The sequence below is a fragment of the Lepus europaeus genome, chromosome 16 (genome assembly GCF_033115175.1).
Source record: "Lepus europaeus isolate LE1 chromosome 16, mLepTim1.pri, whole genome shotgun sequence".
Lineage (NCBI taxonomy): Eukaryota > Metazoa > Chordata > Mammalia > Lagomorpha > Leporidae > Lepus > Lepus europaeus.
In genome coordinates, this window is record NC_084842.1 from 89,844,728 (window position 1) to 89,861,714 (window position 16,987).

The 16,987-nt window shown below is 52.3% G+C and overlaps 1 protein-coding gene across 2 annotated transcripts in view; it reads right to left on the reverse strand.

Annotated features, from left to right (window-relative positions):
- HTT (huntingtin) overlaps positions 1 to 16,987 on the reverse strand; it is a 173,676-nt gene that overhangs the window by 143,132 nt on the left and 13,557 nt on the right. For both annotated transcript variants that reach the window (XM_062212855.1, XM_062212854.1), the window contains exon 2: positions 15,910 to 15,993. In XM_062212855.1, the coding sequence (XP_062068839.1) occupies positions 15,910 to 15,993 (84 nt within the window). The remainder of the gene's footprint in view (positions 1 to 15,909; positions 15,994 to 16,987) is intronic.

Sequence of the window (16,987 nt, forward strand, 5' to 3'; positions counted from 1 at the left end):
TTTGTATTTATTCATTTTAGAGACAGAGCAAGAGACAGATTTTTTTAAAAAATGTTTATTTATCTATTTATTTGAAAGTCAGAGTTACACAGAGAGAGGAGAGGCAGAGAGAGGTCTTCCATCTGCCAGTTCACTCCCCAATTGGCCACAACAGCTGGAGTTGTGCAGATCCAAAGCCAGGAGCCAGGAGCTTCTTCTGGGTCTCCCACACAGGTGCAGGGGCCCAAGGTTTTGGGCCATCTTCTACTGCTTTCCCAGGCCATAGCAGAGAGCTGGACAGGAAGTGAAGCAGCCAAGTCTTGAACTGGCACCTGTATGGGATGCCGGCACTGCAGTTGGCAGCTTTACCCGCTATGCCACAGCACCGGCCCCAAGAGAGATTTAAAGACAGAGAGTACCCCCCTGCCCTCAGATGCTCACAGCATCCAGCATGGCCAAAGCTGAGAGCCATAAACACAACACAGGTCTCACATGGGTGTCAAGAACACAACCAGCTGCACCATCACTGCTGCCTCTTGAGGTCTGTGTCAGCAGATGCTGGGGCGGAGCCTGAGGAGGCACCAGACCCAGGCACCCGGAGACCAGAGGCAGGCACCCCGACAGGAGCCTCGCGGCCAGGCTGAGCACCCGGAGACCGGAGGCAGGCTCCCCGACAGGAGCCTCGCGGCCAGGCTGAGCACCCGGAGACCAGAGGCAGGCACCCCGACAGGAGCCTCGTGGCCAGGCTGAGCACCCGGAGACCGGAGGCAGGCACCCCGACAGGAGCCTCGCAGCCAGGCTGAGCACCCGCTTGGAGGACTCGCATGGTTCCACTTTGTCTCCACTTCAGGCTGTTTAGCTGTAACTCTTTACTGTGCTTTTACTTAATTGCCCTGTTGTTTATGGTTTACATCTTTATCATAATCTACCTTAGTGATACTACACCACGTCACACACTGCATAACAAACCAACCACAGTGTTAGTTTCCTGTGGCTGCTGCAACAAATTCCCACCAACTGCCCGGCTTAAAACAACAGCACTGTATCCTTCTACAAATACGGAGGCCGATTCCAAAACCCGTACCTGGCCGGCGCCGCGGCTCAATAGGCTAATCCTCCACCTGCGGCGCCGGCACACCGGGTTCTAGTCCCGGTCGGGGCACCAGATTCTGTCCCAGTTGCTCCTCTTCCAGTCCAGCTCTCTGCTGTGGCCCAGGAAGGCAGCGGAGGATGGCCCAAGTGCCTGGACCCTGCACCTGCATGGGAGACCAGGAGAAGCACCTGGCTCCTGGCTTCGGATCAGCGCGGTGTGCCGGCTGCAGCAGCCATTGGAGGGTGAACCAACGGAAAAAGGAAGACCTTCCTCTCTGTTTCTCTCTCTCACTGTCCACTCTGCCTGTCAAAAAAATAAAATAATTAAAAAAAAATTAAAAAACCGTACCACTGAGTGGATACCCAGGCACTGGCAGCGCCACATGCCCCACAGGCTACAGGGAAGAACCGCTCTCCGTTCTCCCAGCTTTGCTGGCTGCCACATTCCTGGGCCTGAGCCCACACCACACCGGTCTGCAGGGCCAGCGTTTCCACGACCGGAGCCTCCCTGCTCCTCCTTCACATGGCCGCCTCTGAGGGTGGAGGTGCCTGTGCTCCAGGACCATCGCCCCAGCTCAAGAGCCTTAATCACACCACACAGACCCCCTTCCCCATAAAGGCTAAACCTGGTGTGTGTATTGGCAAGGAGACGGTAGAGGCTATTATTCTACCTACCACAGCTGCATTTCCACTTCTGCTCTCCCAGCCTTTATACTATTATTGTTAGACATTCTACTTCTACATATTCTAAACAGCAAAATACATCATTTTTGTTGTAATCCATTTTTCTAATTTTAAGTTAACCTGTTTAGAGTCACTGTGCACTTACTCCTCATGTAGGATCTCTGTCCTTAATGTGCTGTACATTGTGATTTAATGCTATAACTAGTACTCCAACAGTATTTTTCACTTTGTGCTTCTATATGGGTGCAAACTGTTGAAATCTTTACTTAATATATACTAAACTGATCTTCTGTATATAAAGAGAATTGAAAATGAATCTTGATGTGAATGGAAGGGGAGAGGGAGCGGCAAAGGGGAGGGTTGCGGGTGGGAGGGAAGTTATGGGGGGGGGGAGCCATTGTAATCCATAAGCTGTACGTTGGAAATTTATATTCATTAAATAAAAGTTAAAAAAAAAAGTTATCCTGTTTAAAGATAAATTATACACTACCACAGTCCCCATCTCCGCTGCTCCTCAGGCCTCTGCGCACACATCTGGTTTCATCCTCCTCCTCTGAACACCTCGCTGAAAACCCCTGAGAGTAGCCACCTGCTGGACTAAACTACTTCTGCTTGCCTCTGTCAGTGAGAGTTTGGCTGGGTGAGGGGTTCCCAGCTTTCTCTGGCCTCCTCACAGCCAGACGAGCCCCAGACGTGGGGCGCTGCTTCCAACGGCAGCCTACGTCACTCCTCGGCTCCTATGGGCCTCTCTGTCTTGTCTCTACCAGACTCAGCCCTTTCTCTGGTTCCCTGAACACATGACACACAATTACCATAAGTGTGTTCATGCTCTGGGGCACCACTTCCATCACGGTGCAGTTCCTGGCACACAGCTCTCCTAAGTGTGTTCACGCTCTGGGGCACCACGTCCATCACGGTGCAGTTCCTGGCGCACAGCTCTAAGTGTGTTCATGCTCTGGGGCACCACTTCCATCACGGTGCAGTTCCTGGCACACAGCTCTCCTAAGTGTGTTCACGCTCTGGGGCACCACTTCCATCACGGTGCAGTTCCTGGCACACAGCTCTCCTAAGTGTGTTCATGCCCTGGGGCACCACTTCCATCACGGTGCAGCTCCTGGCGCACAGCTCTAAGTGTGTTCACGCTCTGGGGCACCACGTCCATCACGGTGCAGCTCCTGGCGCACAGCTCTAAGTGTGTTCATGCTCTGGGGCACCACTTCCATCACGGTGCAGCTCCTGGCGCACAGCTCTAAGTGTGTTCATGCTCTGGGGCACCACGTCCATCACGGTGCAGCTCCTGGCACACAGCTCTCCTAAGTGTGTTCATGCTCTGGGGCACCACGTCCATCACGGTGCAGTTCCTGGCACACAGCTCTCCTAAGTGTGTTCATGCCCTGGGGCACCACTTCCATCACGGTGCAGCTCCTGGCGCACAGCTCTAAGTGTGTTCACGCTCTGGGGCACCACGTCCATCACGGTGCAGCTCCTGGCGCACAGCTCTAAGTGTGTTCATGCTCTGGGGCACCACTTCCATCACGGTGCAGCTCCTGGCGCACAGCTCTAAGTGTGTTCATGCTCTGGGGCACCACGTCCATCACGGTGCAGCTCCTGGCACACAGCTCTCCTAAGTGTGTTCATGCTCTGGGGCACCACGTCCATCACGGTGCAGTTCCTGGCACACAGCTCTCCTAAGTGTGTTCATGCTCTGGGGCACCACGTCCATCACGGTGCAGTTCCTGGCGCACAGCTCTAAGTGTGTCCGTGCTCTGGGGCACCACGTCCATCACGGTGCAGCTCCTGGCACACAGCTCTAAGTGTGTTCATGCTCTGGGGCACCACGTCCATCACGGTGCAGTTCCTGGCGCACAGCTCTCCTAAGTGTGTTCATGCTCTGGGGCACCACGTCCATCACGGTGCGGTCCTTGGCGCACAGCTCTAAGTGTGTTCATGCTCTGGGGCACCACGTCCATCACGGTGCGGTTCCTGGCGCACAGCTCTAAGTGTGTTCACGCTTTGGGGCACCACGTCCATCACGGTGCAGTTCCTGGCGCACAGCTCTAAGTGTGTTCATGCTCTGGGGCACCACTTCCATCACGGTGCGGTTCCTGGCGCACAGCTCTAAGTGTGTTCATGCTCTGGGGCAGCACTTCCATCACGGTGCAGTTCCTGGCGCACAGCTCTCCTAAGTGTGTTCATGCCCTGGGGCACCACTTCCATCACGGTGCAGCTCCTGGCGCACAGCTCTAAGTGTGTTCACGCTCTGGGGCACCACGTCCATCACGGTGCAGTTCCTGGCACACAGCTCTCCTAAGTGTGTTCATGCTCTGGGGCACCACGTCCACCACGGTGCAGTTCCTGGCGCACAGCTCTAAGTGTGTTCATGCTCTGGGGCACCACGTCCATCACGGTGCAGTTCCTGGCACACAGCTCTCCTAAGTGTGTTCATGCTCTGGGGCACCACGTCCACCACGGTGCAGTTCCTGGCGCACAGCTCTAAGTGTGTTCACGCTCTGGGGCACCACGTCCATCACGGTGCAGTTCCTGGCGCACAGCTCTAAGTGTGTTCATGCTCTGGGGCACCACTTCCATCACGGTGCAGTTCATGGCGCACAGCTCTCCTAAGTGTGTTCATGCTCTGGGGCACCACGTCCATCACGGTGCAGTTCCTGGCGCACAGCTCTCCTAAGTGTGTTCATGCTCTGGGGCACCACGTCCATCACGGTGCAGTTCCTGGCGCACAGCTCTCCTAAGTGTGTTCATGCTCTGGGGCACCACTTCCATCACGGTGCAGTTCCTGGCGCACAGCTCTAAGTGTGTTCATGCTCTGGGGCACCACTTCCATCACGGTGCAGCTCCTGGCGCACAGCTCTAAGTGTGTTCATGCTCTGGGGCACCACGTCCATCACGGTGCAGCTCCTGGCACACAGCTCTAAGTGTGTTCATGCTCTGGGGCACCACGTCCATCACGGTGCAGTTCCTGGCGCACAGCTCTCCTAAGTGTGTTCATGCTCTGGGGCACCACTTCCATCACGGTGCAGTTCCTGGCGCACAGCTCTAAGTGTGTTCATGCTCTGGGGCACCACGTCCATCACGGTGCAGTTCCTGGCACACAGCTCTCCTAAGTGTGTTCATGCTCTGGGGCACCACGTCCATCACGGTGCAGTTCCTGGCGCACAGCTCTAAGTGTGTTCACGCTCTGGGGCACCACGTCCATCACGGTGCAGCTCCTGGCACACAGCTCTCCTAAGTGTGTTCATGCTCTGGGGCACCACGTCCATCACGGTGCAGTTCCTGGCGCACAGCTCTAAGTGTGTCCGTGCTCTGGGGCACCACGTCCATCACGGTGCAGCTCCTGGCACACAGCTCTAAGTGTGTTCATGCTCTGGGGCACCACGTCCATCACGGTGCAGTTCCTGGCGCACAGCTCTCCTAAGTGTGTTCATGCTCTGGGGCACCACGTCCATCACGGTGCGGTTCTTGGCGCACAGCTCTAAGTGTGTTCATGCTCTGGGGCACCACGTCCATCACGGTGCGGTTCCTGGCGCACAGCTCTAAGTGTGTTCATGCTCTGGGGCACCACGTCCATCACGGTGCAGTTCCTGGCACACAGCTCTAAGTGTGTTCATGCTCTGGGGCACCACGTCCATCACGGTGCAGTTCCTGGCACACAGCTCTAAGTGTGTTCATGCTCTGGGGCACCACGTCCATCACGGTGCAGTTCCTGGCACACAGCTCTCCTAAGTGTGTTCACGCTCTGGGGCACCACGTCCATCACGGTGCAGTTCCTGGCGCACAGCTCTAAGTGTGTTCATGCTCTGGGCACCACGTCCATCACGGTGCAGTTCCTGGCGCACAGCTCTAAGTGTGTTCATGCTCTGGGGCACCACTTCCATCACGGTGCGGTTCCTGGCGCACAGCTCTAAGTGTGTTCATGCTCTGGGGCAGCACTTCCATCACGGTGCAGTTCCTGGCGCACAGCTCTCCTAAGTGTGTTCATGCCCTGGGGCACCACTTCCATCACGGTGCAGTTCCTGGCGCACAGCTCTAAGTGTGTTCACGCTCTGGGGCACCACGTCCATCACGGTGCAGTTCCTGGCGCACAGCTCTCCTAAGTGTGTTCATGCTCTGGGGCACCACTTCCATCACGGTGCAGTTCCTGACGCACAGCTCTAAGTGTGTTCATGCTCTGGGCACCACGTCCATCACGGTGCAGTTCCTGGCGCACAGCTCTCCTAAGTGTGTTCATGCTCTGGGGCACCACGTCCATCACGGTGCAGTTCCTGGCGCACAGCTCTAAGTGTGTTCATGCTCTGGGGCACCACTTCCATCACGGTGCAGTTCGTGGCGCACAGCTCTCCTAAGTGTGTTCATGCTCTGGGGCACCACGTCCATCACGGTGCAGTTCCTGGCGCACAGCTCTCCTAAGTGTGTTCATGCTCTGGGGCACCACTTCCATCACGGTGCAGTTCCTGGCGCACAGCTCTAAGTGTGTTCATGCTCTGGGGCACCACTTCCATCACGGTGCAGCTCCTGGCGCACAGCTCTAAGTGTGTTCATGCTCTGGGGCACCACGTCCATCACGGTGCAGCTCCTGGCACACAGCTCTAAGTGTGTTCATGCTCTGGGGCACCACGTCCATCACGGTGCAGTTCCTGGCACACAGCTCTCCTAAGTGTGTTCATGCTCTGGGGCACCACGTCCATCACGGTGCAGTTCCTGGCACACAGCTCTCCTAAGTGTGTTCATGCTCTGGGGCACCACGTCCATCACGGTGCAGTTCCTGGCGCACAGCTCTAAGTGTGTTCACGCTCTGGGGCACCACGTCCATCACGGTGCAGCTCCTGGCACACAGCTCTCCTAAGTGTGTTCATGCTCTGGGGCACCACGTCCATCACGGTGCAGCTCCTGGCACACAGCTCTCCTAAGTGTGTTCATGCTCTGGGGCACCACGTCCATCACGGTGCAGCTCCTGGCACACAGCTCTCCTAAGTGTGTTCACGCTCTGGGGCACCACGTCCATCACGGTGCAGTTCCTGGCACACAGCTCTCCTAAGTGTGTTCACGCTCTGGGGCACCACGTCCATCACGGTGCAGTTCCTGGCTCTGCTCTGATTGATCCGTTTTTCTCAGTGTGTCATATTCTTTCAAAGACCATGTAACTTTCAACTGGATGCCTGGCTTTATGATTTTTATCTTGTTGGATGTCATATACTCTTGCATTTCTATAAATTATTTTAAAGACTTTTTAATTTGAAAGGCAGAGTGAGACAGACAAAGGAAAGATAGAGAAGCCAGAGAGAACTTCCACCTGGTGGTTCACTCCCCAAATGGCCACAAAGACCAGGGTTGGGCTAGGCCAAACCAAGGAACCCGGAACTCCAGCCTGGTCTCCCACAAGAGTGGCAGGGACTCAAGCACTTGGCCGTCCTCCACTGCTTTCCCAGGCGCGTTAGCAGAGAACTGGACGGAAGTGGAGCAGTCGGGAACCAGTGCTCTGATATGGGGTGCCAGTGTCCTAAATGGTGGCTTAACCACTATGCCACAATGCCAGCCCCATATTTTTTTTTACATAAAGAAACACCATCTTTTATTTCTATTTACGTGGGGGAAATCACATCTGGCAACATGCTGTGTACACATCAGTGAAGTCAAGTTTCCTTGAAGACGAGAGCCTCTGAGGTCAGCTTTCCCATAAGGTACACAGTATCAGAGATTTCTAACATTCCACTCTTGTCTACTGCAAATCTTTAGGCTACACCTAAAATTACGCACAGACCTGTCTTCTCCTTCGGTCTTTAAAGGCCGTCCAGTCCTTGGAGAAGTGTGGACCTCCAGCTGCTAATACCAGACGGCCCTGTCTCCACCCGGCTGATTCCTGCTCCAGCCAATGGCGTAGCTCAGAGCTGAGCACAATTCCGGGGAGGTTTTCACTGCTAACAGTAAACACCGCTGGTCAACAACCCACATGAGGCCAGCGTACGACAGAGGGGCTCCCTCCCGAGCAGGCTGTCCAAGAACACGAGTTCAACCACCGGCGCAGGGAGCGCAGTCTTCTCAATGGTTCAAACTGCACTCTACGCCCAACCACAGGCCTCCCGCAACCCGAGGACCCAGGCTCCTTAGGGCGGGACTAGACTTCTTCCTGGACACAGCAGGCCAGCAAGGTGACTGCCACACATCAGCACAGAATTACACACTTGTGTTACAGCCAGAGAACAAGGTGCAGGGCCCTGTACGGCAGAGGAGCGGAGGGGGCGCTGGCGGCCATGCCATCCATCACAGCCAGCAGGTGGCTCTGGCGTCTAAGAGAGATGGACACTCACCACCACTTGGCACCTAGGCAGTATGGAGCAATTCATCAGGTAAAATTCTAGGTGGAACCGCAGGTTTGGAAAGTTCTGGGATCCGAGAGAACGTCTACAGGAGCGCCGGTATTTGGATCAACCACATCTTCAAGTGGAAACCTTCTTCTAGCAGTGAGTCCTGCGGCTTCCTGCCAGACCAGGTGCAGGGCACCCACGAAGCCCTTGGCCTTCCTCCCCACCGGAGCACCTTGCCCCGGCACCAGCTCCACTATCCCCCCCCCCCCCCACTACCGCCTCTCGGCTCCCCAGTCCAGCCTCACGCTCCACTTGGGGACCAGAGCCGGAAAGCAGACCCTGTGTTCTAGTAACATTCTTAAACCCTGCCCTGGGATATTCAGTCACCGTGAGAGGCTTTCCCCACACTGGGTATCACTTTGATCAGGCAGCAGAGGGCCGAGCAGCAAACGTGTCTGGGTGCCCGCCCCACTGCTCTGTGAAGGCTGACCCTCTCAGGTGACCCAGCCCCAGCCTTGAGTCCCAACTCCAGCATGGGCTCACCAGTACCCAACAAAACACTGAGGGGCCCCAGCAGCTCTCTGCAGTTCCCTCCCTGATCACTCTGGGCTACCAGCTCTGCCCCCTCAACCCAGCAAACCACCCCTTTGCCTCAGCTTCCCCTCCTCATGCCAAGGCCTGGAAACTCCCTCCAGGAAGTAATCTGGGGAAATGACAAGAGCGCACCACATTCATTTTTCTCTTATTTCTCTTATGTCTCATGCCATGAAAACCACGGTTACATATATTGCACCCATTTACAACAGTTTCAGGCAAGAAAATAAATAATATCCCTGTTACTGATTCTTAGCCAGAAGCAAAAATCCTTTAACCTAAATTATTACCGTATTGTCAATATCTTCTGAAAAGCAAAAATCTTTTATGAATTCTTTAACCTAAATTTTTACCATATTGTCAATATCTTCTCCAGTCACAAATGCAAATATGTTAATAACAACATCCTCAGAGCCGGTGCTGTGGCGTAGCGTTAGTAAAGCCACCGCCTGCAGTGCCAGCATCCCATATGGGCGCCAGGTCAGTCCAGGTTGCTCCACTACCCACCCAGCTCCCTGCTAATGCACCTGGGAAAGCAGTGGAGGATGACCCAAGTTCTTGGGGCTCTGCACCTACATGGGAAACCCAGAAGAAGCTCCTGGCTCCTGGCTTCAGATCAGCCCAGCTCCAGCCATTGTGGCCATCTGGGGAGTGACCCAGCGGATGGAGGACTTCTCCCTCTCTCTGCCTCTGCTTCTGCGTAATCCTGCCTTTCAAATAAATAAATAAATCTTTTTAAAAGCTACTATCATTCTCTTGTATATATGTGTCTTAATTTTTAATCCCGCTATTCACACATCACTAAGGTGAACTGTCCTGTTCTGACAGGATGAACACACACGTGTGCTAAGGGCACACATCTGGCAGTGAAGCTCACTACCAAGGCCAACACGTGAGTCACAGACTTTGTTCTGCCAAACAGCCTTCTGAGAAGGCTGCGTCGGCTCTGACAAACACCCCAAGTTCACCACTCTGACGGACAAAAAGTGTTATTTTTGTCTCAGTCTCACTTCACTGCCTATCTGTTTCTGAGCTCGGGCTGCTACAGGAAAACACCGTAGCCAGCGTGGCCTGCACAACATTCACTCTTCACCGTCCTGGAAGTTTGAGGCCAAGATGATGAGCGTCCAGGGTAGGGGACATCCAGAGAGCACGGAAGGCCCGGGCTCCTCTCCTCCCCACCTCACCTCATTTGCTTGCTCCTCCTCAGTTTTGTATATTTATAAATTTCATTTATTTGAAAGGCAGAGAGACAGAGAGTGCGTGATCTTCCATCTGCTGGTTCCCTTCCCAAGTGCCCACAACAGTCAGGACTGGGCCAGGCCAAGGCCAAGAACCCAAAACTCAATCTGGGTCTCCTGTGGGTGACAGGACGTCAAACACCCGAGCCAGCACCCACGGCCTCACAGGGTGCAAAGTGGAGGGAAGCCGGAGCAGCAGCAGAGCTGGGGCTGAACCATCCCAATCAAGGACTTAACAGCCCGCCTGCCATGTTGCTTACAATAAACCAGTAAATACAGATATTGTCCTGGGCACTGGTAGCCATTCCGACAAATCACCAAGCCTGAGGAGCGGTCATACAGACCTCCGACTTCCAGCTCATAGCCAAAAAGCACAAGTGGCCTGCCGGGACACGCCACTGGTGTGTGAAGCGAGGGCAGTCTCGAGGAAGCGACAAACTCCAGGAACACGGAGTCAGAACTAAACTGACTTGAGGAGCTGCAGAACTACCTGGTGTCAGGAAAAATACCCAACCTCCAAAACTTCCCACCTTCAAATACCATCAGTTTGGGATTAGGGCTTTGATTGGCTATCAATCCAATCACATATCTTCGCTGGCTTACATACAGAGTTGTTAAGAAAAAGATAGGCAAAGAGCCGGCCCACCACACCATGTTAGGGCTTCCCACACCACAGTACTGATAACTTCAGGATCTCTTGTAACAATCACATATTTGTTCTTGTAGATGAATAAGTTCAAAATTACCTCCACATGGAGTGGGCATTGTCACAGCAGTTAAGACAACACTTGGGACACTTGCATCCCACACCACAGTGCCTGGGTTCAAGTCTCAGCTCTGTTCCCAATTCCAGTTTCCTCTTACATGTGTACCCTGGAGGCAGCTGGTGATTGTTCAAGTACTTTGGGTCCTGCCACCATCATGGGGACCTGGACTGAGTTCCCAGCTCCTAACTTTGTTCTGGCCAAGCCCTAAACGTTGTGGGCATTTGGGGAGTGAACCTGCAGGTGCAAAAACTCTCTGGAGCCAATGCTGTGGCGTAAGTAGGTAAAGCCTCTGCAGGTGGTGCCAGCATCCCATATGGGTGCTGGTTCAAGACCCAGCTGCTCTACTTCTGATCCAGCTCCCTACTAATGTGCCTGGGAAAGAAGCAGAGGATGGCCCAAGTACTTGGCCCCTGCAGGCACATGAGAGATCCAGAAGAAGCGCCTGGCTCCTGACTTTGGAACAGCTCAGCTCCAGCCATTGTCGCCATTTGGGGAGTGAACCAACAAATGGAAGACCTCTCTCTCTCTCTGTCTCTACCTCTCTATAACTCCTGTCTTTCAAGTAAATAAATCTTTTAAAAATAATAAGTGCACCAGATACAAAATCAGCGTATCATGGAATCTCCAGAGAAGTTCCAAAGATTGTTACACTAAGTAAAGACCACATGAAATGCCAGTCATCCACAAATCTGCACGGAGATCTGTGCAAAATACTCACCTCAGCTGGGTAACTGACATCTTTGCAAAGCTTGGAGAGCATCCTCAAACAAATCTGTTCATGATCTAGAAGACCAAGGACAAACTCTCTGGCTATCCTAGTATCTCACTCCTCTCTCCTCTGCAGAGCATACTGATCTCAGCATCACTCCGTGAAGGCAGAGGAGACTAATGTGAAAAACTTAGTAGTTTTTTTTTTTTTTTTTTTTAAGATTTATTTATTAGGCCGGCGCCGTGGTTCACTAGGCTAATCCTCCGCCTTGCGGCGCTGGCACACCAGGTTCTAGTCCCGGTCGGGGCACCGAATTCTGTCCCGGTTGCCCCTCTTCCATGCCAGCTCTCTGCTGTGGCCAGGGAGTGCAGTGGAGGATGGCCCAAATGCTTGGGTCCTGCACCCCATGGGAGACCAGGAGAAGCACCTGGCTCCTGGCTTCGGATCAGCGCGGTGCGCTGGTTGCAGCGCGCCAGCTGCGGCGGCCATTGGGGGGTGAACCAACGGCAAAGGAAGACCTTTCTCTCTGTCTCTCTCTCTCTCTCTCTCTGACTGTCCACTCTGCCTGTCAAAAAAAAAAAAAAAAAGATTTATTTATTTATTGGGAGGCAAAGTTACAGAGAGGCAGAGGCAGAGAGAGAGGTCAGTCTTCCACCCACTGGTTCACTCCCCAGATGGCTGCAATAGCCGGAGCTGTGCCGATCTGAAGCCAGGAGCCAGGAGCTTCTTCCGGGTCTTCCACTCAAGTGCAAGGATCCATGAACTTGGGCCATCTTCTACTGCTTTCCCAGCCAACAGCAGACAGCTGGATCGGAAGTGGAGCAGCCAGGACTCTAACGGGCTCCCATATGGGAAGCCAGCACTGCAGGTGGCGACTTTATCAGCTATGCCACAGTGCCAGCCCCAATGGCTATTATTTTGATTTAAGATGTCAAACAAACCACAAATCAATCTCAAGACATCTCAACATACTTTACTATGATTCTGTCGAGAATTCTCAAAAAAACAAAATGGCAAGCACGAAGTACAGCACTTGGATTGGAAGAAGTCTCCTGTTTTAACAACTTTCAAAGAGAAGTGACATTCTCTGAGGTCTGGACATGGACATTAGAGGCACAAAGCTGTGCTATGGCAGGAGGGCACCAAACGCCTGTGGCTACCGAGAATGATGGCACAGGAACAGCGAGCGCTCAGGCACCGGCTGACAAGCACCCGACAGGGTGCAGCTCCCACTCCCGGGCGGCCACTGCGCCCGTCTCTGGGACACTTCTCCGCAGGCTCCCTGCGCAGCATCTGCTCACAGACTCTCGAGAAGGGGGCAGCAGGGGCCCAAAGGGGCTAACCCTTACCAGAATCACACAGCCAACACTCATGTAGGCAGGAAGGATGTTTTCTACTTTTATCTTAGTATTGTTTTCTACAGTAACAAACAGAACGCTTACAGGCTGATTTTCATTTGTCACAGATCTTATTCTCATTCATGTCATTTTCTTCCCATAACAAATTTTCTACAAATTAGATGGATTCATCCACTATACTTCACAAATGAAGAAACAAGCTAAACTAAAATGCATGCCAAAATAACTTAGAAAATACAAAATACAAATGCAAGGTGGTGGGACCAGCAGGTTAAGCCACCGCCTATGGATGCCAATTAGAATCCCAGCTGCTCTACTTCTGATCCAGCTCCCTGCTAATGCACCTGGGAAAGCAGTGGAAGATGGCCCAAGTACTTGGGTGCCTGCACCCATGTGAGAGATCTGGGAGAAGCTCCCAACTCCTGGTTCTACCCTGGTCCAGTCCTGGGCTGTTGTGGCCATTTGGGGAATGAACAGCAGATGGAAGATATCTCTCTCTACCTCTACCTCTACCTCTACCTCTGCCTCTGCCTTTCAAATAAATAAAATAAATCTTAAAAAAAAAAAAAAGTAGCATTAAAATCCATCACCAGAAAGACGAACACTTCACGTATCCACATAAACAAGGACCCCTCTTTCTCTAACTCTGCCTCTCAAATAAATAAATAAATCTAAACAAACAAACAAGTTCCCAAGAGAACTCAAAATCATAGAGACAGAAAGGAGGATGGAGGCTGCCACAGACATGAGAAGAGGCAGGAGTGAGTCACTGCTTACACTGCTCCACTGGTATAAAGTCTCCATCTGACGTATGGTCATGATGATTGCACATTATGAACATACTGGACTGAATACCCAAAAATAATTAACATAGAAAATTTTATGTTATGTGTATTTTATCACAAAAATAAAAAAGTAAAAAGCAATATCCTGGAAGAAAATTTTTAAAAAACAAGTGCATTGGTGCTGTGGCGTAGTAGGTTAATCCTCAGCCTACAGCACCGGCATCCCATATGGGCACCAGTTCAAGCCCTGGCTGCTCCACTTCTGATCTAGCCCCCTGCTAATGTGCCTGGGAAAGCAGAAGATGATCCAAGTCCTTGGGACCCTGTACCCACATGGGAGACTCAGCTCTTGGCTTCAGATTGGCCCAGCTCCGGCCATTACAGCCAGTTGGGGAGTGAACCAGCAGATGGAAGATCTCTCTCTCTCTCTAACTCTCTCCCCCTTCCCCATCTCTGCCTCTCCGTAACTCTGCCTTTTGAATAAATATTTAAAATTAAATAGTCTTTTTAAAAAGTGCATCACCACAAATTTTAATCTGTACTAAAAATTAAGATTATTTTTCTCAGAGTTTTTTCTATCTAAAAGATTATGAAGAGTTCTTTCCATCTTCCAGGAGCAGTAACATAAATTATTTATTTTAAGGGGAAAAAAGCAAAAAGAGTATTTCACACATCCCCATCTGGGTAAAGGAAAACAGAAAAAAGAAGTGTACAGTCTCCTACCCCACGCCTGGAAAGAGGCCTGGAAGTATTCACGGGGCACACACTTGGTGCTGCAGCTCAGTCCCCACTTGGGACACTGGCATCCCACACTTGAATGGCTCGGTCCCAGCACTGGACTCCTGGTCCGCCTGCCTGTTCAGGCACACCCTGGGAAGCAGCCGCTGACGGCTCAAGTAGTTAGCTGCCTGGACACCTGGTCAGGGACCCAGAATGAGTTTCAGGCTCTTGGCTCAACCTGGCCCACCCCTGGCTGTTACAAGCATTTGGGAAAGTGAAACAGCAGATGAAAGATGTCTTTCAAATAAAATGAAAATAATTTTAAAAATTAAAAATACATATTTACCATCTATAGCTATGAGGAACCACAGTTAAAAGCAAAGGAAATGAGGGGAATTGGCAAAGAAGCTACAGGGAAGGTGCTGCTGGCTCATCCTAGCAAGAAACATCAAACAAGGGAAGCCACTGACCTCCAGTCAACTGCCTGCAGCTTGACCACCAGCACTGCTGGGCACACGGGCACAGGCCCAGGGACAGACACAGCCCAAGACAAGCAAATAACAAAGGTGATAAACAGGACTGCCTCAAGCTATCCAATTACTGCAGTAAATGTACAAATGTCAAACTACAAATGATTTTTAACATGCAAAGACACTGAATAGGGGGTGGGGAGAGCGCGTGCATGCCTTCACACATAGACAGAAAGCACTCGCGTCTGCTGGCTCACTCCCCAGATGCCTGCAATGGCCAGGTCCAGGCCACAGCCAAGAGCATCCAGGTTTCCCACAAGGGTGGCAGGGACTTAAGCACTCAACCCGCAGCACTGCCGCCTCCCAGAGTGCGTATTGGCGGGAAGCTGGAATCAGTAGCGGGAGCCAGGGACTGAACCCAGGTACTCATGTCGACCACGAGTGTCTGCAGGAGAAACACTCACCCCCAGAGATGATTTTTAGATAACTGGCTATCAAAGGTGCGAATATAAGCATGCTGTTGAATTATCTAACGATTACCACTGTTGTCTGTAAGACTACACAAAGGAAACCTGACTCATGGTGTCTTGATATTAGAGAATTTCCTCTTGGAAAAATACTGTTAAATTTTTTTTGACAGGCAGAGTGGACAGTGAGAGAGAGAGACAGAGAGAAAGGTCTTCCTTTTGCCGTTGGTTCACCCTCCAATGGCTGCCGCGGCCGGCACACCACGCTGATCCGAAGGCAGGAGCCACGTGCTTCTCCTGGTCTCCCATGCAGGTGCAGGGCCCAAGTAGTTGGGCCATCCTCCACTGCACTCCCGGGCCACAGCAGGAGCTGGCCTGGAAGAGGGGCAACCAGGACAGAATCCGGCACCCTGACCGGGACTAGAACCCGGTATGCCAGTGCCACAAGGCGGAGGATTAGCCTGTTGAGCCGCGGCGCCGGCCTTGTTAAATTTAATCATTATGCTGGTATTATGGCGTTTGGTAACCTTGTAAGAAAAGCACAAAGTCCTAGTTCTTCAGTCAATGACAGCCAGCCAAAAACAAGGAGAAACAGTCATTATTTTAAATGGATTTCCTAGAAACTTTAAGACAATTGAGGACACACAAAAAATATTCTAGTCCTTAAGACTGAAAATATGCCAAGTTTTTATACTACCTCTGGAAAGTCGACAGTGCGATTACCTGAGAGATTGTGCCACTATGTTTTCACATATTGTGAGACAATGATTCACGCGGTCTTTCTTGGTGGCTGAAAGTTCTTTCTTTCTAAAAATAAAAAAAAGCAGAAAGAAAAATGAACATGCGCTGAATTTTATTCAATCCATTTATCTCTACATACCATTAGCCAGTACTACTTGACTACTGTGAAAAGAAACCATTGATACCCGGTGCTCGGGGCAGGGTGGGGACCAGGACAGAGTCAGCAATGAGCTCAGCCAGGGTTTCCTAATGTCACTGCTCCAGACAAATCAGGCGACATCACTCCACGGTTTATTTTCTCCATTTTAGAGAGAAGGAGAGCAGTGACTTGCGCACCGTCACACACACAGGAAAACGAGACAGCACTTCAACTACCCTGCATTTCTCCAACTCACGCTTTTTCACGTGCTGCCGTCACTGAAACCGAAATGCAGGTTGAGACGTTCTGTGCATTTACATCAGCCTTCACCACTAACTGCTCCAGGGGAGCCAGAGCGGAGAGCACACACAGCCTGCGGAGCTGCGCCGCAGACGGAAGAGGCACACAAGCACAGCAGCTCCCTGCCGTGGTCTGGGAGAGCAGGGGAGACGGCCAAGGGCCTGGGCCACTGGGAGGGCAGGGGAGACGGCCAAGGGCCTGGGCCACTCGGAGGACAGGGGAGACGGCCAAGTGCCTGGGCCCCTGGGAGGGCAGTGGAGGACGGCCCAAGTGCCTGGGCCCCTGGGAGGGCAGTGGAGGACGGCCCAAGTGCCTGGGCCCCTGCACCTGCGTGGGAGACCTGAAGAAGCTCCTGGCTCCTGATCCACCCAGCTCTGGCTGTTGGCGGCCATTTGGGGAGTGAACCAGTGGATGGAAGACCTCCCTCCCTCCCTCCCTCCCTCCCTCCCTCCCTCCCTCTCTCTCTCTCTCTCTCTCTCTCTCTCTCTCCATCTCTCTCTGTAACTCTGCCTCTCAAAAAAATAAATCTTTATTTTTAAAAAAAACTGTAACGCACGTGAAAACTGACAGCACGTCATACTCTGGTTAGCAAATGTTTCGTTCTGAGCAGAACAGCAGATG